This window comes from Penicillium longicatenatum, assembly GCF_028827895.1.
Source record: "Penicillium longicatenatum strain IBT 33135 chromosome Unknown contig_2_segment0_segment0, whole genome shotgun sequence".
Taxonomy (NCBI): domain Eukaryota; kingdom Fungi; phylum Ascomycota; class Eurotiomycetes; order Eurotiales; family Aspergillaceae; genus Penicillium; species Penicillium longicatenatum.
The window spans coordinates 7264374-7285563 of NW_026643120.1; the positions used below are offsets into that span (position 1 = coordinate 7264374).

Consider the following 21190-nt stretch of genomic DNA (forward strand, 5'->3'; position numbering starts at 1 on the left):
TCATTTTCTGTACCTAAGTGCATCACCAATATGTGGGCCCGGGGCCGGGATAGAGACTGTGGGGCTATCTCTATGATATGATCTTTAAGAGAAAGCATTTTTATTACACTATTTAATTCTATACTAATGTATGAAGGAAGGATAATAGCTAGGCAAAAAGAGGAGAATATTATTAGTAGGTAGGATACTCAAAACCTGATAATTAAAGAAGAGAAGAAGGAAACCATCCTTTTTCCCTTCAAGTGGGATATGCAGGCGATTCAGATGCGAATCGGGCGGGGTTTGGCCCTATGCACCACTGCTTAAATCCATGCTTCAACAGCAAGGAATCTTCCGTTCTCACATAACAACATTAAGGCGTCCTACAAGGGAGCGGTCCTAACCATGGTGGCCTATATTAGGTAGTTCTTAGTAGCTTAGGCAAAGCGGAATGTCAGACATATATCGGTGTGTGACCCGGATGAATGGCTATATCGAGATATCTGGGGTTTATGCGGCCGTTTTGAGACCGATTCTAGAGAACTAATGGCGCCTTGATATGAAGCACCTTACCGAGCTTGATTCGGGACTTTTGATTGGTTCCACAAATTAGATGGAGAAATCCATTCGTTAGTATTCACAATTACAAGCTTCAAAGTTCCACTTCATAACACTAATTTAGAAGGGGTGCGAAGCCTGAATAAATTACCCGGCAACCTTGGAAAGCTAGGAATGAGATTTTCTCAACTTCGGTACAGTTAGCGTTTTATTTTGTAACTACTGAGGTCCGCATCAATGCGGCATCATGCTATGAAGGGGATTTATGTTTCCAATATTTAATATGCATAGTGATATCAAAGCGAAATGGTTGTTCCTCCGATCGACTTCAGCTCTTTCCCTCCAGGCTCTAGCCGCCTCGGAGGCCCCGGCCTTGAAGCTGCCGCAAATCGATATATTGAGCGTATGCGCCGCGAACAGAATCACGGTCCTCAAAAAGAAGAAGTCGATAAAGTCGCAGGGATAAATCACGACACTGTCTCTCTAGCATCAATAGCGACACAACCTCCAAAGCGGACTCCATCATATCTCAGGGCAGCGAAGCTCCCCTTGTCCCACAGTCCGAACAAAGCAAAGAATCGCAAAGGCAGAGATCGATTTGGGAATCGATGAAAGGGAGGATCGGAAGCTGCTCAAAATCTTCGAAGCAGTGAGCTGCTCAGTGATTGTTCTCAAACGAAAAGTCTGGAATACGTTCTACTTTTATATCTGATGAGCACACTTCTTATTAGGAGAAGGAAAGGGAGAAACGGATGATGGAACAATACATTTAGTACAATAGAAGTGAGATGGGAGAAAGAAGAGAAGAGAGAGTGGAGCAGCTGCTGGTAGAGATAATTAGATCTGCCATAGAGCATTACTATCTTAGTTGAAATTCACGACGCCATAGAGAGTGGTACCATTTTCTCGATAATGGCAAACTTGATGACGTCAATTGACTATATATTTCACTATATGCCGGAAACAGGAAGAGGGGCAGTAGACAGATGTCCAGAATTGATAGGCCATATTTGAGGACGATATAAAACGGGGTAGTTGTTTCCCTTCGCCACACCCCAAGAAAAAGATTGGAGTTTGGCGGTGTCTAATCTCTTGAGTGGACTTTTTCGCTCCACAATCAATTGATAAAATCATGAGGGGCATGAGCAACGTAATCTATATTTTGATTTACCCCTTACAGTACTATGGGATAGCGTCCCGAAGCTGGGTACCCGGTCGAGCCAATGGCTCTAGGCGTAGAGGACGTAGCTGAGGTTGAATAAACCCTTAGGATGGTGATGGGCAAACGAGAGCACGAGAGCGCCCGATAGGAGTGCAAAGCCAGGTTCACTGCATTTCCTTGATCTAAGCGAGCATGCAAGCGGCAGCCGTGGGCTGGAAATTTAGGCTAATGGGAAAGGTCAAACACCCAGGAGAAGGTAGTGGGTGGGACCACGGGGGAAGGGGTCCATTTCGGTGCGATGTTTCTTATTTTCTTTTGCGTTGAATTTATCTTTTGTCTTCTTTGCATTCCCTCGAGAAAGACGCCCTAATTTCGCGATCGGTTGGCCCCCGGCCCCGGGGCGTGTGCTCTACCAAACCAACAGTCTACGATACCAGTCAGTCTCGATAGTTCTTTCCATTAAAGTGAACCAAGAGATCCGTATTCATTTTGCTATCCGGGCATTTGATTCTAGACCGAACCTCCATAATCTTCACACATTTCTCACGTCGATTTGAGCATAGGCGAGCTCAACTCGATGGTCCCATAGCGGCCCGGCATTTATTGGCACCGAAGAATAGCTCCAAGCTATCGTGATATATCTCGATACACGTGCCCTATCATGGTAATATCAGTCCTTGCCGTCGTACTGGTGTAGTCCAGGGTTGTTCTCCCCTGGAACATGGATCATGGAAACCGCCTATTCCCTGCGGGTCCAGTTAGTTGAATGAAGCCCAACACATCCTCAATGCCTGTCTCCATAATAAGGTTAGTGTGGGACCTGGCTTCTTCTGTCTTGAGCCACTAGCTATCAGTTACTGTGGCTACAAAGTTTGAACTTTCTGCTTCGTTGAAACTTCCCCCCGGGCCCAAACAAAATACGGTGAGACCCTCATCTTCCAAATCTTGCGACCACACAACACTCATCATGTTCAACGCAGCCTTTGTAATATTATAGGAAAATGCTGGGGGGTCCCGGTACAGATGCTATCGAGCGATCAAGCCGACGGCGCTGAAACTATTCAGAAAAGTAATGAATACCGTGTCCACTAGTATTATATGAAATAATAAGCTCAAAAATCTAGGACTCGCATATTGACGATCTTCTTCTCATTTATTCTAACCACATTTCCTGGCTAGAAGCTAGAATGGCTATCTATGCAAATAACATGCCCGATCTGGTAAATCTATCACGATGGTAACACTAGGAGTTTGGGGCTTCTTTCGATAGCCACAATTGCTTGGTACATCGGATTGGGATCATATCAGTCATACCCAGAGATTCAACACCAATTTTAACGAACAGGGAAAGACGGTCAAGGAATACTTGCAGTGTTGGAAACATTGCAGTGGTGTTAACAAGAAGCGACACGACGCATCACCTACAGTCGCTAGGCAACCAAGCCGCGACAGACACAGCAGACGACGAGTATAGACGAAGGAAATAGGTCACGCAATCGAGACACCGGAACAGACTCAGGCGGAAGTCATCGAAGCGAGGACCAGCATGCCAATAGGTAGAGGGAACACGGCAACCAACGTTTGGAATTAGGTGACAAGATAGCTTAAGTGGTCTGTCTATGATACTGACCCATCTAAATTTTCAGACGATCAATGCGATAATATGAAGCACCGTGTGGCCAGACAACCAGAGGATTCCCTTCAAAAGGCCAGAGCATTACAAGTTAATTGGTCTTTTTTTCATATGGAGATACATTTCGACAAAGTTAGATTGGGATTGCTCAACCCACTAAATGGGCCGTACATTATTACTCCAATATAGGACTGGATCTCCTTCCAATCCATGAACGGAGCCACATATTCTGCAATACAGAATGTGGGCTTTTTGTACGTACAGGCGCACACAACATGCAATCGAGTTGATGCTGACTGAGGGGACACGAAAACGTGTTCAGGTCGGTTTGCCCAGGCGGCCAGGATTCGCTTGGTACACTGTGGGGTCGCAGAATATGCCCTATCTAGTCAGTACGATGCTTAGTATCAGTCGCTGATCATAATGCCAGTATCTAGAGACTTTAGTGGGCCATAGGACGTATCATGAATTTTGGAAAACTCGGGCATGAAAATTCCTCGTTGGCCGCATGAGTGCCCCGCCCTGCCTCTACGGTTGCGGGAGTGACGCGGGATAAGCCCTTTGGAAGTTTGGGGCATGAGAATATTCCGATCTTCTGTTATGCATGGAACCACCTCCGATACGTCTCCTGAAATGATCGATGACCCTCGCTTCCATAATAGAAAGCTGATTAGTTCTTCGCACTATTTGCGCTATCTGTACAACTCAGGAACCGCAACAAGAATTGCGCTGAGAAAAAAAGTGGGAAAGGATTACCGGTATTCTTACTATTCAAGGTAATATAGATGCTGGGTGCACTAACCCAAGATGCGTGCACCTCGGCCCCATATATGACTGGCCAACAGCCAACTATATCAATGAACTTTATTAGTTGCTGTTGGTGGCGTAATAAGAGCTCAGAGCAAGGAATCCTCACAGGGCTCGCCAATGGGTGGTAAATATGCCAGTTATGTGACACCGGTTGCAACATATAAGTAAACAAAGCCTGCCGATCCCCCTCTCCCCTCTCCATGGTGTACGAAATAACAAGTGATCAAGCCTGTGCTTTACTACGCGCTGTATTGATTGGCTTAACAAATATTTTGGCCCCTGCTGATCTTGCTATATTGAACTGTGGCCGGAACCCTTTGGGAGAATGCTTGAAATGACCAAGATGCGAGAGTCAGCGAGGATATTTAAAGCTACGCTCGTCTTCACCCTTTGTTTCTCTCTATTACTCCTTCCTCAAAGCAACTTAATACGTCTTTACACTATTACATCCTCAAAGCATACAAGTTTCTTTCGCTCAAAAAGTCCATCAAGCCTCAGGACACAATGCGTTTCTCAACCACCTCTCTCGGTCTCTTTCTTGCAGTCATTGGGTCTGCCATTGCTGTGCCAGCTACTGAGCAGGTTACCCGTCGTAACACGTGAGTACAATCCCAGCTCATTGAAAACATTCCTTTGTCACAAGAAATATTCTCGAACGTTAAGATGTAGACCACACTAACATGGAAAATCAGTGAATGCAACCAGGACTTCGATGGCGCGGACACATGCGTCGCAAACTGCGCTGGTGGACACTGTCACGTTATCGCCTTGGGTCCGCTTCACAGATGTGAATGCTAAACGGAATGGATTCATTTGTTTCACATCTTCCAGTACGGAAGTGCTATGGAGGGTAAGGATTGGATCAGGACGGCCAAAATGGAAATGGGAGCCAGCAGAAATAACGACCGTCAGTGGTGATTACCAGAGCGGTTCGCTGAGCGAGGTGATCAAAAGTGTGAGCAGGGCGGGTGTCGCTCACACTGCTCACCTGAGATTAGGTGTTTATACGAGCTTGACTAGCATGTAGATAGGAGCCTCGTGCTCAACTCAGAATACAACAACCACGCTCGTTTATAGTCTACTAGGAACCCTTGAAACTGAGGCCTTCAAAATGTCCGTCCTGGCTCTGCTCGGCGGATATTGACAGTGCAATGCAGGAAACCCAACATCTTACGGGCCCCTTAATTGCTAAATAGCCACCTTTCTACCTGGGATTTTAGACGGCAAACAACTCCTTGGCCGTCAAATGCCCTGAACCGCCTTGTCTCCTGCGAAATAACTTTCTAGGAACAAAGGAGTGTCGAAACGGCAAGCAAAGAAGAATTAGAGGGAATATAAGAAGTCGTGCCAGAAGTCAATCGCACCAAATGATTCATCCAAAATCTATGCAGAATCTCCGCCTTACGAATGCCCAGAAAAGGACAGTCAAGTCCTTCGAATTAAAAATTGGATTGGTCTCTCACTACCATCGGCTGCCTACCAAGTAGCTGGTAGCCCAGGAACGGCTGTTGGTGGTACCTGGGCAACATGTAGTTGATGCGCGGACTCGAGTCATACCGCAGCTGCATAACCTGCATATATTATTGGTTGTGCTGGGGATGCGCCGGCCCGTGGTGATGATTTGTTGAAAATGCTGCGCGTGTGTCATTTTTATAGGGAATGTGACGGGGACGTTCGGCGTCACGATCAGCGCGGTTTCGTGGACGGACACTTGGCCCATCGGGGCTCTCTGTAGCTAGGTGTCGCAGGAAGCGCGTAGGAAGGCTGCTGTGCTAGGGAATCGCGATGATATAGGTACTCCGCATACTGCTGCAGCCCTTGAATTTGATTACAATCTGTAAGATATAATAAGCTAAGATAGCCATCCACATTGGACTTTTTGAGAAAGGCATCTTCTGTTCGGTATTGGAGAAAAATGACGCGTTGAAAAAGGGTTGTTGACTGGACAGCTCAGTTATTGATTACGTTCATAGAAGCTACTCACTGATCCATTTTATTGTGCTATGAGGCTGTTTCAGATTAGGAACAAGGCCGTTCCATCGAAAAAGAATTTCCAGACAGTAAAGTAGACGAGACACTGAGTTGGTTTCAAATATTTTGATTTTCTAGTTGTATATATTCACTACGCGTTGCTAATTGGTCACGGTGAGTGCGTGCGCGGAGGTAATATGTATCGACTTGTTGGTTATGGAAGTTTGGCTCCAACGCGTTCATACCAGCCCCAATTTCATAAGACGGTCTGGTCTTCTTATGAACTCCCAGTATTCCGGCAACCTTCCTTCCATCTCAATCATCCTAAAACGACCCATGATGGTCACATCTTAGTTTGAAGTGAAGCTGATTCCAACGAAAGACGAATAAAAGAGCCTCCTACTGATAAGGTCATTCGAAGCTAGTCCTTCTCTAGCGGGCTTTGACGTGATGCTGGGTACTATCACTTATTTAAAACTTCCTTTCGAGATGATCAGGCTCATGGGAAAATCCTCTTGAAAGGAAACTGGTCACAGAATGGCCTTTTGAAGAGCACAGATGGCATAGAAGGGGAAACGTCATATGAGCCGGATCTTAATGCTCCGTCTCTCCTGGTCTAAGCATTTTAGGCCTAGATCAATCTTGAAATGGATTTCGGCTGCCCAGCTGTCCCATATTGACTTCATTGGGTTAAGCCACCCCGAGAGTGGGTCCACGCAGTGGCATTCGATCTAGAGTCATTACCCTCCCGCTAGACGTTACGCGTTATAAGGCTCACTTTTTCTGAACTTCATATTTAAAATTAACTATGCCAATAAAAGAAAAGGGCTTAATAACATATAAATACCACTTTTGATCAGCTTATGGGGCAGTTTAATACGAGCAAATCAGGAACACTCATAGAAATAAGAAGGATCTTTAGACCTATACCTAGGACGGGATATACCTAAGTTTCATTTTATGAGTTGGCATGCGATTTCGCAGTGTCGCAATGTCATTAGGGCATGATTATGCTTGAAATTAGGAAGGCTAGCGAAAATCATGTCCACCAATTTCCACCTCCCTATTTAACACATGCCCCGCCCCCAAAGTTCTCATTATTGCCACTCAGCTCGTGCTTGTACCCTGAACATGTTTTTCCAAGGTTACCTGAAAATACCCAATCCCGGTCCTGTGGAGGATGAAGAATATGGTGTCGACGTAGAGGACAAATTGACCAATGAAGTTTCGAACGAGGTCTCTATAATTACAACAAGAAAGAACAGGCTACGGGTTCCAATGGTACTCTCAATTCTGGTCAACCACCTTCTTCTGGGTATATTGATAATTCGCCTGGAGTCCTCTCACGGACTCCTGCCACCTACCAGTCGAACGATCGCAGCGATCTCGCACTCGGAGATAAGAAAAACACTTTGACGCCAGAATCTGGCCGGGGGACAGTTCAACGGGCTCCCATGCCAGGAACGTACGATTTTCGTGGAGGTAGCAACCTTTCAAGGCTAGGAAACTGGGATGAAACCCCTCGCCGACCGAGCCCAGTAGAGCTTTCATGACGGAGGGCTGCTGTTCTAGCTGCTGGACATGAGCTAGGTCAGCTTTGTCGCTCCTCCGGTGGGCCAGCCAGACCGGCCCTACATAGACAATCTCAATGAACCGCTCCCACGTTCTCCAGGGATCTCCGACCACCTGCTGTGGTTTCAGCGGCCGTGCTTGGGTTTCGCGTTGCACGGGAGCGGGCGAAGGCTGTTCGCAATCGGCCGCAACGTGGCTGGACTGGGGGCTGGACGATGGAAAAGGCGGCTTTAGCGACTCGCTCATCCGGTACCAGTTAAAATCTTTTCGCGAACGACCTCCAAGCTGACCTATTGGGGCAGAACAACTATGTCTGCACGCGTTGATGCGGACCATGCTTCAAGGTCCATTTCCTCCAACTGAGCTGTCAAACCTTCCATGGCTTCCTCGGTAAGATGTTCGACGAGGAATATTTCCGGAGACGGAGCTGCTGACCGTTGTTCGCGACTATAGTCGAAGGCGGGCTCCAAAGTAGCAGAGCTCCAGTGAGGCATTTTCGTGGTGGTTGGCCGGCTTTCTTCCAGCACGCGTTGAGGGTTCGTGTCAGCTTCTGTACCAGACCTAATCGCCGTAGGTCCTTCATGCTGATAGCGGTTACTGGTGACGCTGACGATGAGGCAGTATAGTAGAAGGGAAGTGATGGATTCGATGCCAGAATTTTACACTGGGCATGAATCGATGCTTGGATTCGACATATACACAACATCTAGTGTCCACAAGTGTAATGTCTGGATCTCATCATCGCTGCTGTCATACGCCGTTGCGTGACCATCTCTCATCATCGTCTTCGCTACCGAGTCCACCGCTGCCCCTGGACCTTTCAAGTTCATGCAATACCCTGTCAAGCAATGGAAAAAGTAAGCCTTCGAGGAGTCTACATTTATTTCTGCGCTGCGCCCAATCGACCTAGAAATCATCCACACTTTCTAAAAGATCACCGTCACTGGCATCGACGGGATTCTCTCGCTCAAATTTTCTGATTAACTGAACATGCTGCTCGCTTCTCGGCTCAACTCGAAAATCGAACTCTGTGGGATAGGTGAGGAGACCTGGTTTCGGCTTGGCGTCGACTTGAATTTCTCTGCCAGAGCTATCCGCGGCTTTGTGGATGTTAAAAGCAGCCAGCGAATTCACAATGTTGATGTAAATACTGTTGTCTGCAAAGAATCGACCGGGACATATTCGGCGACCATAGCCAAACAGTTCTGCCTCAGGATCTGGCTCTTTGCGTGGCTCGAGGAATCGGTCAGGATCAAATGACTCTGGATCAAGATACACTTCCGGATCGTGCAAAAACCACCAGACCGCGGGGAGTATGGTTGCATCCTTGGGAATGCACATGCCATTGTACTGAATATCCTCGGTCGCCGTGTGTGGAAATCCCATAGGCGCAATAGGCCACCATCTCAGAGTCTCTTTGATCAAGGCATTGACATACGGTAGTCGATTGCGATGTTCAAAACTGGGGAGACAATTTCTGCCAACAACGCTATCAATCTCCTCCTGGGCCCTTCGCTGTGCCTCCGGGAACATCGTCATGGCTAGCGTGAAAACTGTCAGGACGATAACCGTAGTATCTGCAGCTGCACCGTATAGGCTTGCAGCAGTCCAAATCACAGCTTGCTCGTCCTCTTCGCTCACGCTAGCACCGTTCTCTCTCTTGAGATTCTCAACAAGCTTTGAGACATATGAAGGCTTGAATTCCGAGGAAGCCATTTGTTGTTGCACAAACTTATACGGTATGTAGGCTGTTGCTTGAATAGACTTGCGCCATTTTTGAGCTGTACTCTTGAATCCTGCGCCAGGAAAACCCTCCGGGAGATATCGCAGAGCAGGAATAATGTCAACCGCCCAGGCCATGGGAACAGCAGCAAGAGAGAACTCGGCCATCATCTGCTCAGTCAAGTCTACCAAAGGGTCGGACTTCGAAGACCCAATGGTGTATCCATATGCCATTTTCAAAACAGTTGCTCCAGCAGTGCTGTATCCTATTAGCACACAGTTTGCTATCATCGAGGGCACGAACTCACGTCTTGAAATGCTCCAACCACTTTCCTGGCTCATTCAGGATTCGTACAAGCTGTTGCCTGACCTCAGCCTCCTGTAACTCACTGAATGTTGCGGCGGTCACCTTGGTGCCTAGCTCTTGATGCAGGAGCTTGCGACAGCGGCGGAAGGTTGGGTTGTAACCCTGGCACACGACGATCGATTCATAACCACACAGTTTATTTGCCATGACCATACTTGGTCGCCCGGAAGTCTTGTTCGATGTCTTCCCCAATAGTTCATGCGCTGCCTTTTTGTCATGCATTATAACGAGCGTCATGCCCAAGACTGTCACGGAGCTAATGCCCCCATAGCGGTCCTTGTGCAGGAGCCAGTGCTGATGTTCAGGGGTGCCATCTGGAGGGAAGTCTTTGATATTCCCGACAATCGGGTACGGATTGGGGCCCGGGGGCAGTTGAAGTCTATTCGTCCGGATTGAGCGCTGGTATATGCGGTAGCCCACGAGAGTAATAATTCCCAGTAAGATCAGCGACACACCTGGCATGCTGATTATACTTCGCCTGTGGGGCCCAGTTCGAGAGGTATGCCAGGTCTATCGTATACTACCTAAGCAGTAGCAGCTTTTGGGAGAGACCGAGCTATGCAACTACGGTGGGGTAGGGGAAGGAATAGTCAGTAACAATCCAGGCCAGGCTATCTAGTAGATAAGTAAGTCATGTGACCCGATGTTGCGGAGAGGTTCAATTTTCGTCAAATTGTCCCGGTCTCAGTGACTCTTTCTGGTGTGCATAAATATCCCGTTAGCAGATCGCGATAGGTTATCGAAAGACATTTCAATAAAGAACATTTTAGCCCTGCAGCGTGTCTATTACCCGATCTGGAGGTTCGACTGTCACATGATCTAATCCTAGACTGCATTTACTACTTCAATGTGGACGAATAGTCAATAACTAATTGGATGGCAGGGACAATTGCATGATCCGTAACGACGGAGTTTCATTCGCTCTCATCGAGGAGCCGACTGACACAAGTGGTCGTCTGCGGACTCTAGGAATAGTCTATACAGGCACGTGCATTAGGCGTCCTGTATTGGGGGCGAAAATATGGAGACTGAACTTACCTCATTGGGTACGGACGAAATGTGTATGTGTTGCTAAGCTAGCATCAACCAGGAACGGAGCGTATTGCTGCCGCAAATAACCACGATTCAGTTGTTATTACTAGCACGGTGGCTAAGCATCTGAGCTTTCCCTCGGTCTTACTAGTCCGGCTTAGAGGACGCCATTGTCGTATTAAGCCGACATTGACAAGGATTTGGGGGCTGTGAGAGGAAGCGAGCCCATCACAAGGCATCAAAGCGCCCCCACATTGAGTTCCAGCCAATCTTAACTATGGAGCATCCCGGCTGTAAGGCAATTGGTTTTAAAGCGAAGACACTCGGCTTGATTCTTCTTAATCCCGAGGATGCATACTGAGATCTGGAGTTTCCTAAGGGAGAAATGAGAATAAATTAGAATCAGTCGCCCACTACCGTGCTGCCCATTTTGGAAAGGGCGCCAGCGAGGGCCAAGCTCTTTATGCCTATAGTCAATATCAGGATAATTGGGAACACCAGAAAGACGGTACTTGGCAAATCGTTCATCGCATCTGGTCTGACTTTGTTGAATAGCAGCAAGTAGAAGTATTGGCTAACTCTATCTAGTGTCCAAACATTAGTAATTTAACTATTTTCGTCTGTTAGTCCGTGTTTAGTCTAGCAAAAGCTTTGAGCTAATTGCAAAATGCTGTACCTCTTCATGAGGCGCTTAATCCATTCTCCTGTGCATTGGTATCTATTCATGAAAATGCCGCCACAGAAGAGATCTGACTGTAGTAAGAATAGTGAAAGGGATCGCTAGGCTTCGGCAAATGGGTTAGTAGACATCGCCAAAACCCACAAAGCCCAAAGCCCAACCCAACCCAACCCAACCCAACCCACAAATGGGTTGGGTTTTGGGCCCGTTGCTCGGCCCATTGTTGGGGGCCCATTGGGGGTCCACTATTTTACAAACAGTACAAACATTTACTAATTTTAGTAAAGAATCAAAATATACAGTCTTTTGTGCATTTCTATATTAGTCAGCAGGTTTATGAACGCCAAGACCAGTTTTATGCAAAGTTGGGCTTTGGGCCTGACTCTAGGCCCATTTTCAGGTTTTGGCGATGTCTAACCGAAATAGTTTTGAGCTAATCCGTAAAGGAGCAAGATACTCTCGATACATTCATCTTCTTCTTATATGTCTGTGGATCACTATCTTTTCTGCAGCCTGATGGATTCAATCGACGTTTGCCTCTTACCGCGAGTCTCTAGTGTCATGGGATGCCGCCGTGCGATTCTGAACATATACAGTCGTTCTCGAAATCGGCTTAAATAATACATGGTCACAGTCATCTTCTCAACCCCTGCTAAGGCCTGAGCGCAAACTCATTACGTGAGGGTCGCATAAGCAGCGAATCAGAGGCCTTGCCTAAGTGTTATTGCGGCGATCAATGCCTAACGATACCCGGGTGTTCGACATCTCCCCAATTTAAAGTAGGCCTATTTTAACCACCACAAGGCTCAAGGAATCATGAAACGGGTTAAATATGATAGCTCGTAGGTTTGACCATACAAGTGCGGAATTATCAGTGGCTTTGTCCTGTGGGTGATTTCGTGGAGCGTCTAGGTTTAAGATGGTTGATATTGTGTTCCGCGCGGGTACAACTAGCGCCCTCAATCTGTGCCAGCCACGGGCCATAGCCGTCAAATAAACACACACACACACACACACACATAACACATCACGACTCAGTAAAATGAGCTCTACTCCACGTAACGGATGTTAGGCTGGGGAGGAGTATCCATGTCATACCCAAGGAAGTAGTCAACTTCGTGAGACTGCATGTATCCATGGAGTGTCATAGCATTGCGGTAGGCCGGATTGTGAGGAAGAGTATAGAGCCGGATATCGCTGGGCTGGTTAGTAGTGAAGATGACCAGCTCGGTGTAGTCTTCGTTCACCACCACAATCTCTTCACGCCAGTCTCCGAGGATATCACCCAGGAAGCCCGGGTTGTAATTGTTTGGGTTTTGAGCTCCGAACTTGCTGATGGTGAGGATTCGAGGGAGACTACCACTCGTAGTGGGGCTCTCCCAGTCCCATTTCTCGAGTTTGCCGTCATTGTACAGCTCCATGAAGGCGTCGCCGTCCCACCAGACGCCCATCTGTGGCCATGGTGCAAGTGATGTGTCGTCAGTGGTGGTTTCGTTGGAAGCAGCGTTAAAGACCCCTTGGAATGACCAAACTTCCATACCAGGATAAGTTGGATCAATGTCCCCAACCAGACCGCGTCCCACATCGCCAACTTCACTGCCGTAATGCTCCCAGATAAACGTTCCATCGGCAGCGTCGTAATAATACTCCATCAGGAGATCTTCATTATCCTGCTGGATGCCATACCCTTGCAACCCCTCTCTCTCCGGGTCCATTTTGGCGATATAATAGCGGTCCCCATGCACCACAGGATCAGGCATCGTATACAACAATGACCCATCTTCCCCATTGAGCACAAATCCAATCTCAACAACATCGTCCTTCCCATCCCCATTCACATCGATGATCCGCGTATTATGCCCATCAGCACCAACCAAATCGTCCCCCAGGGTAATCCACTTCTCAGTCACCGTGTCCCCATCCCACGTCCACGCCCCCATCACCCGGTTGAACACCTTATCGTCCCTCCGGTTCTTCATGAACGCCACCAAATGCGGCGTCACCCCATCCAGATACCCAACTCCAAATCTCGCCGCCAACGGCCCATGCTCGATGTAGTCCGTAGGAATCTTGCTCGTCCCCTTCAGCGCTCCTGTCCTCCCATCCAATATCGCAACCCACTGTTCATTATCGATGTCCTGCATGAACTCCTCGCCATCGCCAAAGACAACCCCGTTCGCAATCCTCACAGCAACCTCCGCATACCCGTCGCTGTCGAAGTCGAACACCGTGACACCGTCCCAATTTCCCACGCTGATCGCCGTGCTTCCAGGCTCGATATTGTTTTGGTTCTCACTGTTCGGTCCCAATTGTACCTCCCAGAGGAACGTCCCATTGCTCGCATACCCCTCAATACTCTGCTGTGTATTCGTCCGATCAAGTACAAAATCATACTCCCCGTCGCCATCAAGATCACCCACCCAAACGAATTTGATTGCGCCGGTGTCCTTGATGGGAATACGGATCGCAGGCTCAACGTCGTTATCAGCGGCTAGCGTGAAGCTCCCGCTATTATCTGACTCTTCATCGTCCACGACGGAGCGCACCCAATAGGTGTTCTCCGCTGAAGCATCGGCAGTTGTGTCGAGGAAGTTTGTCCCCGTAGTGGAGGTTAGAGGTTCGTCATTTAACAGTTCGGCGTCACTAGAGTCGCTCGAGCGGTAGACATTGAAGCCAATGTCGCTGGGGTCAAGGCCTAGCAGACGCCAGGTGACTAGGACTTCGTCCTCACTGGCACGGACCGCGACGACGCCGCGGCCCAGGTTTTCCATGGGTCGGGGGCTGAGGGCTAGGACCGTTTGGGAGAGGAGGGTGAGGCTCCCGAGGACCGCTCCGGAGCTAGGTCTTTGAAGAAGTCTCATGTTGGTGTCTGAGTCAACTTGTTTCAATGTACTCTTTCTTGTTGAGGTTATCCAACTCCTGAAGGCATCCGTAGTCCTTTATATACCAAGACACCAGTCACTGGACGCATTCTACCTCAAATACATTTAGCCAACTGGGGGAAAATCACCTCCGGAATGTCCATGATTGTAACAGTGATATATTGATTGACGATCAATTGCCTTCTTTAGTCTCAGAGTCGGGGTCTGTTATTCGGAGGTCGGGAGAAGTCTGTTGAAGTCTGTCTTGTCATGCGACCTCTTCCCATAAAGCCATCACACCCTATAGGTATTGAAAGTCTGTAAGCGTCACGCTGATCCTTGAATTGTACGGAACTTCGATACTCCATAAAGTCAACATAGTTCAAAGATGCATGTGGCTATGGGCTGCTGTCTGCAAGTCCCTTGCCGATGAGTAAGACCGGGGTCTTCCTTGATTGTCTGTGCCATGTGCACCCCAATGAATGATCGGTTTCGGACGATCTTTTTCCTAGAATGTCGCGCTTGCCGACCTCGACCATACAACAACACTTGGCAACACATTGCCAGGATGCACGGAGAAGCTCCCCGGACAGTGAATCAACTACGATATCTACCCCGCGCCTATCTGTCTGCGGCATGATAGCTGGTAGCAATGGTGCAGTTCTCGAAATCAAATCGCGATGCGATGGTATACCGTGTGTTCCGATGAGGAAGACGGCTTTTTCTCGTCCCCTACCGCTGCATTAACATGACTACATGTGATTACCGGAAGACTGGGCTGGGGAGGGGAAATTAAACATGCCGTTGCACCGACCTGCTGACAGATCTGTATTGCCGCCTCGCCAAGACCGCTCTACGCATCTTATTTTTTTTATCTTTTGATTATTATTATCATAGTTATTGTCGTTATTATTATAATTGATCAAGTTTATTGTCTATATGCTGCCTGTTAGGCAGGCACTCCGCTGCGTAACAGGGTGATGTGCTGCTGCGACTACAAGTAGCTACATCTTCATATAGATCAACCATTACACTTGTACCTCAACTAAGTGTTCAACTTCGTCCAGAGGTCGAGGTAAATGATCCTTTCATTCTGTATTTCACAGACAAAAGATGAGAGATCTCTCCGAGACGATTAGGCCGCGATCCGCAGCACTTGCTCCGGTCCCTGACATTGGTAGTGTCACATTTGATTTCCCCGCCTTCAAGGGTGGAGATAGTCAGGAACAATGTCGGGCTTAGGGGTATTGGATTTCCCCGCCTTGAAGGGCGGAGATGGTCAAAAACAATGTCGGGGTACGGAGTATTGCATTCCGAGATCACCGCTCCAATTGCCGAGCTCCTGGCTCTAAGCAGCTGGTAGCTTCTTGACATCCTTGGCAGGCCTTGGCGCCGCGGAGTTGCGTAGAAAACGTCGGGAGTAGGAGAATGCAATGCACGTGCACGAACTATGAAGCCAGAGTCGGATCTTGGGAGGCTTTGAACTGGACACAGTCAACACGGTGTGGGATTGACTCTGATGCATAGGGAATCAGACAATCTAACAATGCTCCCTTTCAAAAATCTTCGCCCGAAAGAGGTAATTACTTTATCCCAGCAACTAATTGGTGGTTTATAGGGAGCCATCAAAGGGAACCAGCCTTTGAGCCTGAAAATGGAAGGACAACCGAGTACGTGTATTCATCAACTATCGATTGCTGTCGGCTGCGTCACTAAAGGAGTTTATCGAAGCACGTTATAGATTGTTCGATACAGGAAGAGATTTTTATAGCGGCCCTTCATTAGGTATTGGTCGAGCGTCAATCATTTCTTTTCATAACAAAACAAGAAACACCCAATCTCAGTAGAGGATAACTCGGATCTCATCTTCTTCCCCTGACTTTGCTGTCACCTGGATTCTTGGTCTATTTAACCACAATTTTTGAGCCTCCGTCACATCAATTCCCGATGTCTTCGAAACTGCGAATATTCCCGTCGCTAACCACATTTCCGCCGGAGATTTGCTCTCGGCCCCGGCGACCAGTGTGTGCCGAACCGTAGGTATCAAGGTCCTTTGCATGATTAAATTAGTATTTGCATCTGCTCGCAGCAGTAATGCCTGACTTTCGGTCGCAAGCTTGTTACCTCCTGAACGCGGCGCAGGCATCAAATCCCTTTGTAGATTGACAACACCACTGACGCTACCATCCGAGAAGATCAAGCACCTCTGTTCGTCTTTCCCCCATGCTTCCACCACAGCACAATCCTGATCCAACAGCCTCTCCATATCTATCTCTGAACACAAAAGGCCTGTTCTTGCCGCACCAGAAGCCGCAAAGCCTGCGTCAACTAACCTGATGGTCCCAGGTATGATGACTGCCGGTGACCACATCACCTTGTGTATACGGAAGTGCCATCCTGACCACAGTTCCAATGCAGGAATTAGGGTAGTTTGGACTTCAAAGTCAATTGCCTTCTTGGGTCTCCAGGTACTAACAAGAGCCGGCACGGTTCTCGCTGCCGTTCCCATCTCAGCATCCGCTTCGGAAGTAAAGATCGAGATCTGCCGATGCCGTACATTGAAGGGATTTTCACGCATAATCCATGCCTCGCCGTCATCGAGACTGACAGTCAGCGTGCTGTCCGGAGCCATCTGCTCTAGCAGTCTGCCACTGGGAACGCTGAATCCGAAGAAGGACGAATACGCCATCTTGCCGTACTTTGCCTCTCTGGCGCGGTGGTCCTTTGTGGTTCCTTGGCCCGATGAGAGCAGAAAGTGATGGCTGCGTCCGCTGCATAGAATTTGTCGGGGCGGCCAGAGGAGTTTGACTTCATCGAGGAGCGGCTGGGCAGACAAAAGGCTGGCAGCAAGTGGAAGCGGTAATTCTTTTGCTATCCAGAAAGAGTGGCTGTCAGGTAGACAAAGGATGGTGAATGATTTCAAACACCAGTATACAGACTGCGGTGAATTGTAGTTCTCGCTAAGGAACATGTTTGGATAGGTATAGCCGATATTCATTGTACCATCAGTGTTGAAGATGCCAGGCTGCTGACTCCACCAGCGGAGGTGGCGGAGGAGGAGGCCTTTGACCACGCCGATGTTGTCGAGTGGCGCGTCAAGTTGTACCCCGGCGATGGCGACTGCCGACCAGAATGCCGCGAATGCAAAGCGGTACGTCAGGCTCCGCCCAAATGGGATGGCACTTCCTAAAAGTCGCTAAGTCAGTACTATGTTCCAACAATATATGTCTCGGATTGCAAATATCTAGATAGTGGAGAGATGACTTACCATCCACGTCAAAATACCTCCAAAACCCCGACGCAAACTGTCGTGCCTCCAGCTTGTACCTCTCAACTCTACTCTGATCTTCGGAAGTCAAGCCCCTATCCTCCAAACACCTCACATATAGCATCCGTGCAAACTGAATTGCAAAGCTTCCTGAGTAATAATCGGCCTGTTTCCTCACATCACCCCAGAGCCCATCGCTACTCCATCCCTCACCAAGATCGAACGAGTCCAGCATGTCCAAGTCCTGGGCCACAACATTCTCGCCCTGTGTCCCCAGCGCCAGATTGACCAACACACGAAACCAGCGCCAGTTGTTCTCCGGCATTTTCCGTCCATTTATTTGGCGCAGCCACCTTTCTAGATTTTCTCGGGCCATCCCGTCCATCCCGGACAAGAATGCTGCAGGGGCCATCAGCAGCGCATACGCGATGCTCTCCATTTCCACCATACGCTGGTCAAAGTCGCCCAGATCACCCCAGTATTCCGAAGATGCTGGGTTTGTGCCAGCTCGTAAGCCGCTGACCCATGAGTCCACGTCAATGCCAAGGCTATCTGCATTAGATGGGGGAGCAAGGAGGCTCGCGATAGCCCAGAGCGGCCGTGCAAAGCCCTCGAGTTGGGCGGAGACCTCATCGAACCCTGCTGCCGTGCCCGTGGAGATTTTGATAAAGGCATTTTCGGGGGACTTGTGCTGCTCCAGTGGCTCAAGGAGGGCAGCGCTAGCCCGTATAAGGTCAAAGCGGGTCCGAAACGGGTTGTCCGTGAAGCCTGGGAGTGCGACCATGGTTGTAGTTCTGCTTAGTCTTCCAAGTGCGGGGCTAGATTGAGAGTTGGAAATTCCTAGGGATATTTGAGGTTGGGGTTTCGGGCACTTATAGTCCATTTGGTGCCAAGTCTGCTCTCGGTTCTCGGGACAATGTATCTATTTCGGGTGATTATAATCTTCACGTTGTACTCTCAGTTTACGAGGCCCAAAATCAATTAGAGCGACGAATTAACGGTACTTCAGAAATTTATGACGATTAAGAATAAAAGTTGACTAGAATAATCATCAACCATTCAAGTCACATCTCTCGACATTGATCTCATCCATGGCTGTGGTTTCAACATGTTTGCTTGACGCGCCTAGTTCGACCTCCTTGTCTGCCTCAACTATGTCTCCATCGACAAACTCCTGGCTTTGGCGTCGCTTCTGCTCTCGCGTCCACAGGTACTGTCCCAACATAAACAGGCACCAGTAAACGACAGTCAAAACTGTGTTGACGGTAAAGCCCTTACGCCATTTGGGTGCCTCGAGAACGGGGAATGCCGTGATTGGATAGAAAGAAAAGAAGATCCAGCCGCAGGTCATCTGTTGATTATGAAAATAGTCTGGGGTTAGTGCTGACTCTGATAACTCCGAAGAAATTCGATGGGAAAAGAAAACTCCAAACTCACCATTGCTCCTGTCGTAAAGGCTCTAGCTTCAGCATCATCTTTCATGATCATATTCACCCAGGGAAACAGGATTGGAGTAATGCAAGAGGTCATTCCTAAGAGATAATAGGCCGTAAAATGAAGCCCTGTGGGAATGTCCCACACAAGAAGAACGACATTGGAAAAGAGAAGAACTGCGGTTGCGAACGTAAAGGTGGTCCAGATCGGGTAGACCATGCAAAGGGAAGTCGAAAGGATGCCGGTTACTATAGCGACTCCCTGAACACCAGTTGGGATTGTGTTGATCTCCGGGACGGTGTAAGTGCCGTGTAGTGTAGCCTCATGTTTTAGCCACAGGGCCATTTGCCCGCCAACATAGCTAGTACATTGAAAGCTTGAGATCTCAAGAGTCAGTTCAGCTCCGCAAAACACTAAGCTTGGGGACTTACCAGACGTAAGTGCCGACAGCGATGTAGAAATGCCAGTGCGTAAACACGCGCTTGAGCATGCGCTTTCCTATCTTCCTGCTCTCCTTGACGCCATCATCGCCCATTCGGGCGCGCGCAAGTTTCTGGTCCCGCTCGGTGAGCCACCAGACTCGGGGACTTTGCGGGATGCCAGGGAAAAGGAAGAACCCGGCAATTGCAATTGGAATGCTAATGCAACCGTCCTGTGTGGCAACACGTAAGTTCCTCATCACTATTTGGTCTACTGAAAAGGGAGCCATCTGGAACTCACTATAATGAACAACCAGCGCCAGCCGTCCATACCCAGAACACCATTCAGATTGGTGTACGCGGCAGCTTGCAGATATCCTCCGAACATTGAGCCGGCATTGCTACTCACGTACCACACTCCCGCTCTTTTGAAAACCTCATCGGCGCGGTACCATGAGGTCAGAATGTAGATGCTGCCTGAGGCCGCCGGGGTCTCGAGCACACCCATCAAAAACCGGAGACCAAAGATATCGTGCTCGTTGCGCATGCGTGCCTGGCAAAATGTCACAATTCCCCAGAGAAGCTCCATGGTCGGCGGATAGTAGCGGGACAGACCCGGCCGAGAGATCAGCAGCATGGATGGGATCTCAAAGAGGAGATATCCTATATTATAGAATGTTCCAAACAGGGAATATTGGTTCCCGGTCAGGTGGAGCTCCTCCTTCATGCCCGAGACATACGCGTTGTTCACGTTGCCTTGATCAAGCCATTTGATGAAAACTAGACACATCATCGTTAGTATGTGGTTATCTTCTCTCATAGTGCTCCTGTCCGAAGATGGATGATAGTACATTCGCTGAATGTCCTCATTCACTTTCATGACCCGCTTTGTTCGGGGGTAGTACAAAGGGGAATACTTACACATCAGACAGCACAGCGGCATAATGAAGCAGTCCAGCTTGCGCAAAAGCCTGCGCTCCTCAGCTGAATAGTAGCTTGGGTACCAATCGAACATATATCTCCATGCCTTCCACAACGAGGGAGCTTCTGGCCGATTGGCCGAGGAGCTCACGACAGGGGCTTTTTCTGCGTCGGAGAGCTCGTCGGCGGTAGGCGACGGGGCCTCCCTGATTTCATTGGCCATTTTCGCTGAAGTCGTATTCTTTCTTGAGGGTATCTTCAGGCCCAAAGCAAAAATTAAATTGTGGTCAGAGAAAACTGGATCACTGTTAGATCTCGGCCTGGACGCTATAGCGTCTAAATAGACGCCAGCGCTCGGGGTAAAAGAGAATAACACGCTTTGAAGTTCAAAGACAGTTCCATGGCTGGTAGAGGCGTCAAATCGTCGTGTCGGTTGTGCAGGGAGACATAGGTGGGGTCCTTGCTGGTTCGTGGCTCGGGGGAAATGCCGCGGACTTCGGGCGATCTATCTATATGCCGGAGGGTTTTACCCCGCAAAATGGGCTTAGGGCTTCAGAACAACGCCACAGCAGGAAGGCAGTCATGCTGTCTTGAAGGCCCTTGTCGGATGATTGGCGTCGGGATACTGACATGGTACAAGCACAGCGTGGAGCATTGAGTTTTACCTAATGCTATTGAACGTCGTTTAATGTACAGCGGCGGGACCGACAATCGCATTGTGGATGTCATAAAAGCCCTGGAGCTAGCACTGGCATCGACGCGCCAGCGGCATTTCTATCTAAATTTCGTTGGCAGGGGTTAC

The 21190-nt window shown here is 48.7% G+C and overlaps 6 protein-coding genes across 6 annotated transcripts; 1 reads left to right on the top strand and 5 right to left on the bottom strand.

The window, feature by feature from the left end:
* Positions 1–4646: 4646 nt before the first annotated feature.
* N7484_005270 (uncharacterized protein) lies at positions 4647–4940 on the top strand (the record flags this gene model as incomplete). The annotated part of the gene is made up of 2 exons (XM_057115690.1): positions 4647–4741; positions 4835–4940. The coding sequence occupies 2 exons, from the start codon at positions 4647–4649 to the stop codon at positions 4938–4940; spliced, it is 201 nt and encodes a 66-aa protein (XP_056975830.1).
* Positions 4941–7400: 2460 nt separating this feature from the next.
* N7484_005271 (uncharacterized protein) lies at positions 7401–8179 on the bottom strand (the record flags this gene model as incomplete). Its single annotated transcript, XM_057115691.1, has 2 exons — positions 7401–7975; positions 8059–8179. The coding sequence occupies 2 exons, from the start codon at positions 8177–8179 to the stop codon at positions 7401–7403; spliced, it is 696 nt and encodes a 231-aa protein (XP_056975831.1).
* A 412-nt stretch (positions 8180–8591) lies between these two features.
* Positions 8592–10236, bottom strand: N7484_005272 (cytochrome P450; the record flags this gene model as incomplete). The annotated part of the gene is made up of 2 exons (XM_057115692.1): positions 8592–9666; positions 9716–10236. 2 exons carry the CDS (start codon positions 10234–10236, stop codon positions 8592–8594), a joined length of 1596 nt encoding a protein of 531 aa, XP_056975832.1.
* A 2298-nt stretch (positions 10237–12534) lies between these two features.
* Positions 12535–14346, bottom strand: N7484_005273 (uncharacterized protein; the record flags this gene model as incomplete). Its single annotated transcript, XM_057115693.1, has 1 exon — positions 12535–14346. One exon carries the CDS (start codon positions 14344–14346, stop codon positions 12535–12537), a length of 1812 nt encoding a protein of 603 aa, XP_056975833.1.
* Positions 14347–16186: 1840 nt separating this feature from the next.
* Positions 16187–18398, bottom strand: N7484_005274 (DUF2264 domain-containing protein; the record flags this gene model as incomplete). Its single annotated transcript, XM_057115694.1, has 2 exons — positions 16187–17532; positions 17615–18398. The coding sequence occupies 2 exons, from the start codon at positions 18396–18398 to the stop codon at positions 16187–16189; spliced, it is 2130 nt and encodes a 709-aa protein (XP_056975834.1).
* Positions 18399–18665: 267 nt separating this feature from the next.
* On the bottom strand, positions 18666–20611 carry N7484_005275 (uncharacterized protein; the record flags this gene model as incomplete). Its single annotated transcript, XM_057115695.1, has 5 exons — positions 18666–18965; positions 19052–19409; positions 19480–19700; positions 19769–20247; positions 20389–20611. 5 exons carry the CDS (start codon positions 20609–20611, stop codon positions 18666–18668), a joined length of 1581 nt encoding a protein of 526 aa, XP_056975835.1.
* Positions 20612–21190: the final 579 nt, after the last annotated feature.